At 41.4% G+C, this 13,825-nt stretch overlaps 1 protein-coding gene across 1 annotated transcript in view; it reads left to right on the forward strand.

Moving 5' to 3' along the window:
• LOC139754661 (ethanolamine-phosphate phospho-lyase-like) overlaps positions 1–12,249 on the forward strand; it is a 290,015-nt gene extending 277,766 nt beyond the window's left edge. Inside the window, exons 11-12 of the mRNA XM_071672194.1 lie at positions 3,037–3,214; positions 12,119–12,249. Coding sequence (XP_071528295.1) covers positions 3,037–3,175 — 139 coding nt within the window. The 3' untranslated portion in view covers positions 3,176–3,214; positions 12,119–12,249. The remainder of the gene's footprint in view (positions 1–3,036; positions 3,215–12,118) is intronic.
• The last annotated feature ends 1,576 nt before the right edge of the window (positions 12,250–13,825 follow it).

Genomic DNA, 13,825 nt, shown 5'->3' on the forward strand with positions numbered 1-13,825 from the left:
TGGTCTCCCACTTCTCCTCGTTCCCTCCACCTCCGACACATATATCCTCTTGGTCAATCTTTCCTCACTCATTCTCTCCATGTGCCCAAACCATTTCAAAACACCCTCTTCTGCTTTCTCAACCACGCTCTTTTTATTTCCACACATCTCTCTTACCCTTACGTTACTTACTCGATCAAACCACCTCACACCACACATTGTCCTCAAACATCTCATTTCCAGCACATCCATCCTCCTGCGCACAACTCTATCCATAGCCCATGCCTCGCAACCATACAACATTGTTGGAGCCACTATTCCTTCAAACATACCCATTTTTGCTTTCCAAGATAATGTTTTCGACTTCTACACATTCTTCAAGGCTCCCAGGATTTTCGCCCCCTCCCCCACCCTATGATCCACTTCCACTTCCATGGTTCCATCCGCTGCCAGATCCACTCCCAGATATCTAAAACACTTTACTTCCTCCAGTTTTTCTCCATTCAAACTCACCTCCCAATTGACTTGACCCTCAACCCTACTGTACCTAATTACCTTGCTCTTATTCACATTTACTCTTAACTTTCTTCTTTCACACACTTTACCAAACTCAGTCACCAGCTTCTGCAGTTTCTCTCATGAATCAGCCACCAGCGCTGTATCATCAGCGAACAACAACTGACTCACTTCCCAAGCTCTCTCATCCCCAGCAGACTTCATACTTGCCCCTCTTTCCAAAACTCTTGCATTCACCTCCCTAACAACCCCATCCATAAACAAATTAAACAACCATGGAGACATCACACACCCCTGCCGCAAACCTACATTCACTTTCCTCTCTTCCTACACGTACACATGCCTTACATCCTCGATAAAAACTTTTCACTGCTTCTAACAACTTGCCTCCCACACCATATATTCTTAATACCTTCCACAGAGCATCTCTATCAACTCTATCATATGCCTTCTCCAGATCCATAAATGCTACATACAAATCCATTTGCTTTTCTAAGTATTTCTCACATACATTCTTCAAAGCAAACACCTGATCCACACATCCTCTACCACTTCTGAAACCACACTGCTCTTCCCCAATCTGATGCTCTGTACATGCCTTCACCCTCTCAATCAATACCCTCCCATATAATTTCCCAGGAATACTCAACAAACTTTTTTTTTTTTTTTTTTTTTTTTTTTTTATACTTTGTCGCTGTCTCCCGCGTTTGCGAGGTAGCGCAAGGAAACAGACGAAAGAAATGGCCCAACCCCCCCCCCATACACATGTACATACACACGTCCACACACGCAAATATACATACCTACACAGCTTTCCATGGTTTACCCCAGACGCTTCACATGCCTTGATTCAATCCACTGACAGCACGTCAACCCCTGTATACCACATGACTCCAATTCACTCTATTCCTTGCCCTCCTTTCACCCTCCTGCATGTTCAGGCCCCGATCACACAAAATCTTTTTCACTCCATCTTTCCACCTCCAATTTGGTCTCCCTCTTCTCCTCGTTCCCTCCACCTCCGACACATATATCCTCTTGGTCAATCTCTCCTCACTCATTCTCTCCATGTGCCCAAACCATTTCAAAACACCCTCTTCTGCTCTCTCAACCACGCTCTTTTTATTTCCACACATCTCTCTTACCCTTACGTTACTTACTCGATCAAACCACCTCACACCACACATTGTCCTCAAACATCTCATTTCCAGCACATCCATCCTCCTGCGCACATCTCTATCCATAGCCCACGCCTCGCAACCATACAACATTGTTGGAACCACTATTCCCTCAAACATACCCATTTTTGCTTTCCGAGATAATGTTCTCGACTTCCACACATTTTTCAAGGCTCCCAAAATTTTCGCCCCCTCCCCCACCCTATGATCCACTTCCGCTTCCATGGTTCCATCCGCTGACAGATCCACTCCCAGATATCTAAAACACTTCACTTCCTCCAGTTTTTCTCCATTCAAACTCACCTCCCAATTGACTTGACCCTCACCCCTACTGTACCTAATAACCTTGCTCTTATTCACATTTACTCTCAACTTTCTTCTTCCACACACTTTACCAAACTCAGTCACCAGCTTCTGCAGTTTCTCACATGAATCAGCCACCAGCGCTGTATCATCAGCGAACAACAACTGACTCACTTCCCAAGCTCTCTCATCCCCAACAGACTTCATACTTGCCCCTCTTTCCAGGACTCTTGCATTTACCTCCCTTACAACCCCATCCATAAACAAATTAAACAACCATGGAGACATCACACACCCCTGCCGCAAACCTACATTCACTGAGAACCAATCACTTTCCTCTCTTCCTACACGTACACATGCCTTACATCCTCGATAAAAACTTTTCACTGCTTCTAACAACTTGCCTCCAACACCATATATTCTTAATACCTTCCACAGAGCATCTCTATCAACTCTATCATATGCCTTCTCCAGATCCATAAATGCTACATACAAATCCATTTGTATACCTCTGTAATTTGAGCACTCACTCTTATCCCCTTTGCCTTTGTACGATGCCACTATGCACGCATTCCACCAATCCTCAGGCACCTCACCATGAGTCATACATACATTAAATAACCTTACCAGCCAGTCAATAATACAGTCACATATACATATATACACATGTACATATTCCTACTTATTTGCCTTCATCCATTCCCGGTGCTACCCAGTCCCACAGGAAACAACATTGCCACCACCTGCTTCAGTGAGATAGCACCAGGAAAACAGATAAAAAAGGCCACATTTCTTCACACACTGTCTCTAGCTGTCATATGTAATGCACTGAAACCACAGCTCCTTATCCATGTCCTGGGCCCAGGGTTAAGAAAGAAAGAATAGTATCCATGTTTCACCTGTGCATCATAGAGGGCAACTGAAAGGGCCAGGAATGGAGAGAATCTAAAACTAGGGACAAGAGAGAATTATTCCCCAAAAGCTATTTCCAATGTTGAAAGGTTGGAAATAGCAAATAGTTAATGAATGTGTGTATTTCTCAAATGTTATCATTTTCCAGTATGAACATTCCTGGTACTGTTGGGATAGGACAGCCCAGATCAGTTCTCTCTATGGAAGATCTGGACAACTTGGAAGATGATGATGTAGAAGGTCCTGAAGCAAAGAGACCACGGACGAGCTATGATGATATAGACTGAGAAACTGTGAATTCTTTGCACTTAAGATTATTTTTTCCTGTAAGTACAGTTTTCAGTTGTAATGGCTTGATCTGATTTTAAGGCTGAATTGATTATTTAAGTTTTTCTGTTGTTCCCTAGAATGATGCTTCATAGAACAACATTTTATTATAGTAACATTGCAGAAGTAGGGTGCTAATTCTTAGAATGGTACTGCCTTTCAAAAAATTCATATTTTTTTTTATTTTTCAGGGTTCCTGCAAAATAGGCAAGAAACTTTGTTGATAGTATTTATTGGAGTGCGTTCATAGTGTTTGAGTAATGTTTGAATGAAATTAGTTAATAATTGATTATTTAGATGTCAAGTTGGGGTGTCTAAATGTGGGTGGATGTAACCAAGACGAGAAGAAAGGAGAGATGGGAAGTATGTGTGAGGAAAGAAACCTTGATGTTCTGTGGCTCTGAGTGAAATGAAGCTCAAGGGTAAAGGGGAAGCATGGTTTGGAAAAGTCTTGGGAGTAAAGTCAGGGGTTAGTGAGAGGACAAGAGCTGATTAAGGAGTAGCATTACACCTAAACAGGAGTTGTGGGAGTGTGTGATAGACTGTGAGGAAGTATGTTCTAGATTGAAGTGGGTAAAACTGAAAGTGGTTGGAGAAAAGTGGGTGATTATTGGTGCTTATGCACCTGGTCATGAGAAGAAAGAGCTTGAGAGGCAAGTGTTTTAGGAGCAGCTGAGTGAGTGTGCCGGCAGGTTTGGTCCATGAGACCAGGTATTAATGATGGGTAATTTAAGTGCAAAGGTGAGTAATGTGGCATTTGAGGGTTAATTGGTGTACATGGGATATTCAGTGCTGTGAATGGAAGTGGTGAAGAGCTTGTGGATTTGTCTGCTGAAAAAAACTGATAATTGGGAATACCTGGTTTGAAAAGAGAGATATACATAAGTATACGTATGATAGTAAGAGAGCTAGTCAAAGGGCAATATTACATTATGCGTTAATTGATAGATATGTAAAAGAGAGACTTTTGGATGTTAATGTATTGAGAGGAGCAGCTAATGGGATGTCTCATCACTATCTTGTGGAGGCAAAGGTGAAGATTTGTAGAGGTTTTCAAAAAAGAAGAGAGAATGTTGGGGGAAGAGAGTGATGAGAGTAAGTGAGCTTGTGTGGGTTAGATTGAGTGTAGAGTGGCAAGGTGAGAGCAAATGATGTGAGGAGAGTGGGTGAGGAATGGGATGTATTTAGGGAAGCAGTGATGGCATGTGCAAGAGATGCATGTGGCATGAGAAAGGTGGGAGGTGGGTTGATTAGAAAGGACAGCTAGTGGTGGAATGAAGAAGTAAAGTTCTTAGCGAAAGAGAAAAGATAGGCGTTTGGATTATACATGCAAGGGAAGAGTGCTAATGACTGGGAGATGTATAAGAGAAAGCAGGAGGAGGGTCAAGAGGGAGTTGGAAGAGTTGAAAGAGAGGGCAAATGAGAGTTAGGGTGAGAGAACAGCATCAAACTTTTGGAAGAATAAAAAGACATTTTGGAGGGGAGTAAATGATGTGCGTAGGACTGGATAGCAAGGAGGAAGTGATGACAGGTAGTGATGGAGTGAGGAGGAGATGGAGAGAATATTTTGAAGATTTGTTGAATGTATTTCATGGCAGATGTAGGGTGTTTTGGTCAGGGAGGTGTGCGAAGTGAGAGTCAGGGAGAGTGATTTGGTAAAGAGAGAAGAGGTGGTGAAAGCCTCGCGGAAGATGAAATATGGCAAAGCAGCGGTGTTGGATGGTATTGCAGTAGAATTTATTAAGAAAGGGGGGTGACTGTTTTATTGATTGGTTGCAAAGGATACTCAATGTATGTATGGATCATGATGAAGTGCCTGAGGATTGGTGGATTGCATGTATAGTGCCATTGTACCAAAGCAAAGGGGATAAAGACAAGTATTCAAACTACAGAGATATAAATTTGTTGAGTATTCCAGGGAAATTGTATAGGAGGGTATTGATTGAAAGAGTGAAGGCATGTCCAGAGCATCAGATTGGGGAGGAGCAGTGTGGTTTCAGAAATGATAGAGGATGTGTGGATCAAGTGTTTGATTTGAAGAATGTGTGTGAGAAATACAGAGAAACATGAATATGTATGTAGCATTTATGGATCTGGAAAAGGCATATGACAGGGTGCATTGAGATGCTTTATGGAAGGTCTTAAGAGTATATGGTGTGGGAGGTTAGCTGCTAGAAGCAGAGAAATTTTTATCACTGGTTTAAGGCATGTGTATGAAGAGGTAGAGAGGAGAGTGATTGGTTCCCAGCGAAGGTTGGTCTGCAGCAGGGGTGTGTGAATTCCTCATGGTGTTTTAATTTGTTTATGAATAGGGTGGTGAGTGGGGGGTTAATGCAAGAGTTTTAGAGAAAGGAGCGAGAATGCAGTCTGTTGTGGATGAGAGGCCCCGGGAAATGAGTCAGTTGTTGTTCGCCAGTGATGCAGCACTGGTGGCTGATTCGAGTGAGAAACTATAGAAGTTGGTGACTGAGTTTGGAAAAATTGTGAAAGGAGAAAGTTGAGAGTGTATGTAAATGAGAGCAAGGTCATTAGGTTCAGCAGGGTAGAGGGACAAGTTAGTTGGGATGTGAGTTTGAATGGAGAAAAACTGGAGGAAATTAAGTGTTTTAGATATCTGGGAGTGGACTTAGTAGCAAATGGAACCATGGAAATGGAAGTGAGTCATAGAATGCAAGAGATGGCAAAGGTTCTAGGAGCAATGAAGAATGTGTGGAAGGAAAACATTATCTCATAGAGCAAAAATGGGTATCTTTGAAGGAATAGTAGTTCCAGCAATATTTTATGGTTACAAGGCATGAACTCTAGATAGGGGTGTACAAAAGAGGGTGGATGTGTTGGAAATAAAATCTTTGAGGACAATATGTTCTGTAAGGTAGTTTCATTTAGTAAATAATGAAAGGGTTAGAGAGATGTGTGGTAATATAAAGAGTGTGGTTGAGAGAGCAGAAGAGGATGGGTTGAAAGGGTTTGGACATATGGAGAGAATGGGTGAGGAAATATTGACAAAGAGGATATATGTATCAGAGGTAGAGGGAGCAAGGAGAAACGGAAACCCAAATTGGAGGTGGAAGGATGGAGTGAAAAAGATTTTAAGCGATTGGGGGCCTGAACATACGGGAGGGTGAAAGGCATGCAAGGAATAGAGTGAATTGGAATGATGTGGTATACCGGGGTCGACGTACTGTCAGTGGACTGATACAGGGCATGTGAAGTGTCTTAGGTATACCATGGAAAGTTTTGTGGGCCCTGAATGTGGATAGGGAGCTATGGTTTCGGTATATTACACGCAACAGCTAGACAATGAATGTCAATGAATGGGGCATTTTTGTCTATATTCCTGGCACTTCCTTGTTGAAGCAGGGGATAGCAATGCTTTTTACCTGTGGGGCAGGGTATTGACGGGAATGGATGAAGGCAAGCAAGTAAGAATATGTACATGTGTATGTATATAATGTCTGTGTATGTATATGTATATGTATGTATGCGTTGATCATGTTGAGGTGCCTGAGGATTGGCGGAATGCATGCATAGTGCCATTGTATAAAGGCAAAGGGGATAAGAGTGAGTGCTCAAATTACAGAGGTATAAGTTTGTTGAGTATTCCTGGTAAATTATATGGGAGGGTATTGATTGAGAGGGTGGAGGCATGTACAGAGCATCAGATTGGGGAAGAGCAGTGTGGTTTCAGAAGCGGTAGAGGATGTGTGGATCAGGTGTTTGCTCTGAAGAATATATGTGAGAAATACTTAGAAAAGCAAATGGATTTGTATGTAGCATTTATGGATCTGGAGAAGGCATATGATAGAGTTGATAGAGATGCTCTGTAGAAGGTGCTAAGATTATATAGTGTGGGAGGCAAGTTGTTAGAAGCAGTGAAAAGTTTTTATCGAGGATGTAAGGCATGTGTACGTGTAGGAAGAGAGGAAAGTGATTGGTTCTCAGTGAATGTAGGTTTGCGGCAGGGGTGTGTGATGTCTCCATGGTTGTTTAATTTGTTTATGGATGGGGTTGTTAGGGAGGTAAATGCAAGAGTTTTGGAAAGAGGGGCAAGTATGAAGTCTGTTGGGGATGAGAGAGCTTGGGAAGTGAGTCAGTTGTTGTTCGCTGATGATACAGCGCTGGTGGCTGATTCATGTGAGAAACTGCAGAAGCTGGTGACTGAGTTTGGTAAAGTGTGTGGAAGAAGAAAGTTAAGAGTAAATGTGAATAAGAGCAAGGTTATTAGGTACAGTAGAGTTGAGGGTCAAGTCAATTGGGAGGTGAGTTTGAATGGAGAAAAACTGGAGGAAGTGAAGTGTTTTAGATATCTGGGAGTGGATCTGGCAGTGGATGGAACCATGGAAGCGGAAGTGGATCATAGGGTGGGGGAGGGGGCGAAAATTCTGGGGGCCTTGAAGAATGTGTGGAAGTCGAGAACATTATCTCGGAAAGCAAAAATGGGTATGTTTGAAGGAATAGTGGTTCCAACAATGTTGTATGGTTGCGAGGCGTGGGCTATGGATAGAGTTGTGCGCAGGAGGATGGATGTGCTGGAAATGAGATGTTTGAGGACAATGTGTGGTGTGAGGTGGTTTGATCGAGTGAGTAACGTAAGGGTAAGAGAGATGTGTGGAAATAAAAAGAGCGTGGTTGAGAGAGCAGAAGAGGGTGTTTTGAAGTGGTTTGGGCACATGGAGAGAATGAGTGAGGAAAGATTGACCAAGAGGATATATGTGTTGGAGGTGGAGGGAACGAGGAGAAGAGGGAGACCAAATTGGAGGTGGAAAGATGGAGTGAAAAAGATTTTGTGTGATCGGGGCCTGAACATGCAGGAGGGTGAAAGGAGGGCAAGGAATAGAGTGAATTGGAGCAATGTGGTATACCGGGGTTGACGTGCTGTCAGTGGATTGACTCAAGGCATGTGAAGCGACTGGGGTAAACCATGGAAAGCTGTGTAGGTATGTATATTTGCGTGTGTGGACGTATGTATATACATGTGTATGGGGGGGTGGTTGGACCATTTCTTTCGTCTGTTTCCTTGCGCTACCTCGCAAACGCGGGAGACAGCGACAAAGTATAATAAAAAAAAATAAATAATACTTTATGATCCACTTTATAAATGAAGAATGTAAAAGACTTTTCTTGAGATCCAGAGGCTACAGGAAGCTAATCATGGTTCTCATTCTCTATTCACCTTAATAGGTGTATGAAACCAGACATTTCATGTATATGATACATCCTTTTTGCATATATCATCCAAATGTATATCCTGTACATTATATATATAAGTGAGTCATTTGTTGTTCGCTGATGATACAGCGCTGGTGGCTGATTCATGTGAGAAACTGCAGAAGCTGGTGACTGAGTTTGGTAAAGTGTGTGAAAGAAGAAAGTTAAGAGTAAATGTGAATAAGAGCAAGGTTATTAGGTACGGTAGGGTTGAGGGTCAAGTCAGTTGGGAGGTGAGTTTGAATGGAGAAAAACTGGAGGAAGTGAAGTGTTTTAGATATCTGGGAGTGGATCTGGCAGCGGATGGAACCATGGAAGCGGAAGTGGATCATAGGGTGGGGGAGGGGGCGAAAATTCTGGGAGCCTTGAAGAATGTGTGGAAGTCGAGAACATTATCTCGGAAAGCAGAAATGGGTATGTTTGAAGGAATAGTGGTTCCAACAATGTTGTATGGTTGCGAGGCGTGGGCTGTGGATAGAGTTGTGCGCAGGAGGATGGATGTGCTGGAAATGAGATGTTTGAGGACAATGTGTGGTGTGAGGTGGTTTGATCGAGTAAGTAACGTAAGGGTAAGAGAGATGTGTGGAAATAAAAAGAGCGTGGTTGAGAGAGCAGAAGAGGGTGTTTTGAAATGGTTTGGGCACATGGAGAGAATGAGTGAGGAAAGATTGACCAAGAGGATATATGTGTCGGAGGTGGAGGGAACGAGGAGAAGAGGGAGACCAAATTGGAGGTGGAAAGATGGAGTGAAAAAGATTTTGTGTGATCGGGGCCTGAACATGCAGGAGGGTGAAAGGAGGGCAAGGAATAGAGTGAATTGGATCGATGTGGTATACCGGGGTTGACGTGCTGTCAGTGGATTGAATCAGGGCATGTGAAGCGTCTGGGGTAAACCATGGAAAGCTGTGTAGGTGTGTATATTTGCGTGTGTGGACGTATGTATATACATGTGTATGGGGGTGGGTTGGGCCATTTCTTTCGTCTGTTTCCTTGCGCTACCTCGCAAACACGGGAGACAGCGACAAAGCAAAAAAAATATATATATATATATATATATATATATATATATATATATATATATATATATATATATATATATATATATATATATATAAATATATATATATATATATATATGCATATGTGGGTGTTTATGCACATATATGTGTATATGATTGGATGGGCCATTCTTCATCTGTTTCATGTCATTACTTCACTGGCATGGAAAACAGTGATTATGTATAACATACAGGAGGTTGTAAGGCGTGCAAGGAATAGAGTGAATTGGAACGATGTGGTTTACCAGGGTCGATGTGCTGTCAATGGATTGAACCAGCGCATGTGAAGCATCTGAGGTAAACCATGGAAAGTTCTGTGGGGCCTGGATTCATTTCCACTTCCATGGTTGCATCTGCTGCTAAATCCACTCCCAGATATCCTATATGCTTCACTTCGTCTGGTTTTTCTCTGTTGAAACTTACCTCCCAATTAACTTGTCCCTGAACCCTACTGAAGCTAATAACCATGCTCTTATTCACATTTACTCTCAACTTTCTTCTTTCACACACTACCAGACACAGTCACCAACTTCTGCAGTTTCTCACATGATTTAGCCACCAGTGCTGTATCATCAGCGAACAACTACTGACTTGCTTACCAAGCCCTTTCCACAACAGACTGCAGACTTGCCCCTCTTTCCAAACTACTTGTTATTACCTCCCCATAAGCCCCTTCAACGATGTTCCCATTTGTTCTTTTGTCATATGCACTTTATATATCTCTTTCCAAAAATCTTTTTATTCTCCCTAAAATTGAATGATACTCTCTCACCCCAACTCTCATTTGCCATCTTTTTCTCCTCATGCACCTTTCTCTTGACCTCCTGCCTCTTTCTTTTATATATCTCTCAGTCATTAGCTCTATTTCCCTGCAAAAATTGTCCAAATGCCTCTCTCTTTCCATAACAGTATTAATTCTTCATCTTACCTCTCGCCACCCTTTCTAATTTGCCCACCTTTCTCATGCCACAAGCATCTTTTGCACAAGCCATCACTGCTTCCCTAAGTACAACCCATTCCTCCCCCACTCCCCTTACATCTTTTGCTCTCACCTTTTTGCTTTCTGCACTCAGTCTCTCCTGATACTTCCTTACATGTCTCCTTTCCAAGCTCGCTTATTCTCACCACTCTCTTCACCCCAACATTCACTCTCCTTTTCTGAAAACCTCTACAAATCTTCACCTTTGCCTCCACAAGATAGTGATCAGACATCCCTCCAGTTGCTCCTCTCAGCACAATAACATCCAAAAGTCTCTCTTTCATATGCGTATTAATTAACACGTAATTGAATAACGCTCTCTGGCCATCTCTCTTACTTAACGTACTTATACTTATATATATCTCTTTGTTAACCAGGTATTTCTAATCACCAGTCCTTTTTTAGAACATAAATCTGCAAGCTCTTCCCCATTTCCATTTACAACACTGAACACCCCATGGACACCAATTATGCCCTCAACTGCCACGTTACTCACCTTTGCATTCAAATCACCCCTCACTGTAACCCGGTCTCATGCATCAAAGCTGCTCTAGATTGGAGGTGGAAGAATGAAGAGAAAAAGATTTTGAGTGATCAGGGTCTGAACATACTGGAGGTTGAGAGGCGTGCAAGGAATAGAGTGAAATGGAACAATGTGGTATACCAGGGTTGATGTGCTGTCACTGTATTGAACCAAGGTATGTGAAGCATGTTAACCCCAGTATACACAATATCTCCAATTCACTCTATTCCTTGCACACCTCTCACTTTCCTGTATGTTCAAGCCCTGACTGCTTAAATCTTTTTCACTCCATCCTTCCACCTCCAATTTGGTCTCCTGCTTCTCTTTGTTTCTTCCACATCTTAGACACATATATCCTCTATGTTAATCTCTCCTCACTCATTCTCTCCGTACTTCTAGATTACTTCAATACACCCTCTTCTGCTCTCTCAACCACATTCTCTTTTTTCCACTCATCTTTTTTACCCTTTCATTACTTACTCGATCAAACCACCTCACACCTCATATTGACCTCAAAAATTTCATTTCCAACACATCCACCCTACTCTGTACAACCCTATCTATAGCCAGTGTTTTACAACCATATAGAATTGTTGGAATAATTATTCCTTCAAACATACCCATTTTTGCTTTCTGTGATAACATTCTCTCCTTCCACATTCTCTCCTTCCACACATTCTTCATTGCTCCCAGAACTTTCGCCCTCTCCCTCACCCTGTTACTCACTTCTGCTTCCATTGTTCCATTTGCTTTTAAGTCCATACCTGAGCCAGGTACCCATTTCATCAACCAATCCCTGTGGGTGGATGGACTGTAGGGTTAACTGTGGGCCAACTGCCGCAACCAGGATTCAAACCTATGCGCATGACCCTGGGCGACCCATGAATGCATCAGTCAGGGACGCTAACCGCTACACCATGGGAATAGCACTTTGTGTCTTGTAATGTCTCATATATTCTAATTTTTTTTTTTTTTAACTGGAGGTTGTCAGTAAGATCAATTGCAGTTTTAGGTTTGATAAGCAGTTGTTAAAAGGAAACTGTTTGAGCATGAAATAAGAATATTGTATGGTGTATGTTTATTTTCATCTGATTTTAGACATATTTGTGACTACTACTCCTTATGCCTTCCTCAGGTGAGAACAACTCACAAGAATTAGAAGACCTCTTCCCCAGCTATCCTTTAAATTCTTATATAACACTCACCTGAGCCACACAATCACCTCTTTAGGTGAGTAGGTAAGAATAGTAGCATTATGGACTGAGGATGTTATCACAAGTGAGGGCAGAGGTGGACCAGCAGTAACTACTCAGATTCCTCTGTGCGGACAGTAAACATATGACTTCCTTGGAAACCCATATTTGCCTCTGACAATTTACTTTGGTAAACATGGTAACTGTATACTTGAATCACTCTTCACTCTGTAAAAATATTTGTGTATGTGGGACATTGATAAAGTAATGCAATTAGGGGACTACAAAGATTAACCAGCTTCCTGCAGCCTCAGTGTAAGAACCTCCTTAGGATGATTACAACTAAATTATTGATTAATTTCCTTCAGTACCAGCTTATGCACATTAGTAGGATAATTTCAAGAACTCTGCAGTTTTTTCGTGGCCTATCCTTTAGAAATGATATTTATACTTCCCATAATGGTATACATACCAGTAGGTAGGTTTTCAATATATAAACTATTTTTGTTCAGTTAAGTGATTCAGAATATTCCAGCTTATTAATAGGACTGTTTTTCTTTGTGTGTGTGTGTGTGTCTTACAGTACCAGTACTACTCATTTATAATTGTGTTGCTCTGGAAATGAGAGGGTGATTCCCTCTCTTGGGGCTTCCTCTCTTAGTCCTTTATTGATATATATTTATATTTCTTATTTTCTACTAGTCACTACATCCACCAGTTAGCATAAGTTTTATGTGTGCTACTAACACAGCAGAAGTATTTTCTTATATTTCCTGACTTTTTTTTTTTATTTGTGTCCATTAGTTAAATGATTCCTCTCATTTTCAAAACATTGGTCAGTATTCATATCAACTTCAGTAAGGAGCTTAAACTTTTGTTCATGTGCCATCTCTTTTCTTTGTCTTCTGCAGTCACTTGTAGCTTAGCTCCTTTGTTTCATTTATTGATTTTTTCACCGATCTTTGGACTATCGAGCAACTCCATTTATCTATTAAGATGAAGAAACCAAAGGGATATGCAGTTAAATTTCGATCTAAGTTGTGTACCAGCACAACTCTTAAAGATCTTTTATCATGTACTTGAGAGCTGCTTTAGCATTAACTGTTGTATTCCTATCTTACATCATAACCTTTCTGATTTGATTTTCTGATGACAGACTGGGCAATGTGTTGTCATTTCATCATACAAGCCCCTTTCACAGGTAGATTTTTGTCCTGCACTCCATGTGAGTTGATAATTAATACCTGGTCTTGTTTTACTGTGTCCTTTTTTGATACTTCACACTTGTATGGGTTTATTTTGTTAACCTTAGATCCAAGCAAAGTTGGAATAAGTCCAAGTCTTTCTGTAGGTTCTTGAAACCTCAGGAACTCCTGATTTTCTTCATAAGTTTAGGCATCACTGAAAAACATATTCATTTGAATCTTTCTGGTATGTCATCTACATAGATCAAGAATGATAGTTGCCTCAGGATCATGCCTTCTTCAACACTTAAAGCATTACTACCTCCAGTATCGACAGAAAAATGAATTAAAATGTAGTCTGATGCATAGCTGATGACACTAGAGAGAACAAAATGATAGGATAAGATGGTTGAAAAAAATGATGCAAACAAATTACATACAATCAACTAAGGAAGAGAAGTGAAC

Source organism: Panulirus ornatus, chromosome 17, assembly GCF_036320965.1.
Source record: "Panulirus ornatus isolate Po-2019 chromosome 17, ASM3632096v1, whole genome shotgun sequence".
Lineage (NCBI taxonomy): Eukaryota > Metazoa > Arthropoda > Malacostraca > Decapoda > Palinuridae > Panulirus > Panulirus ornatus.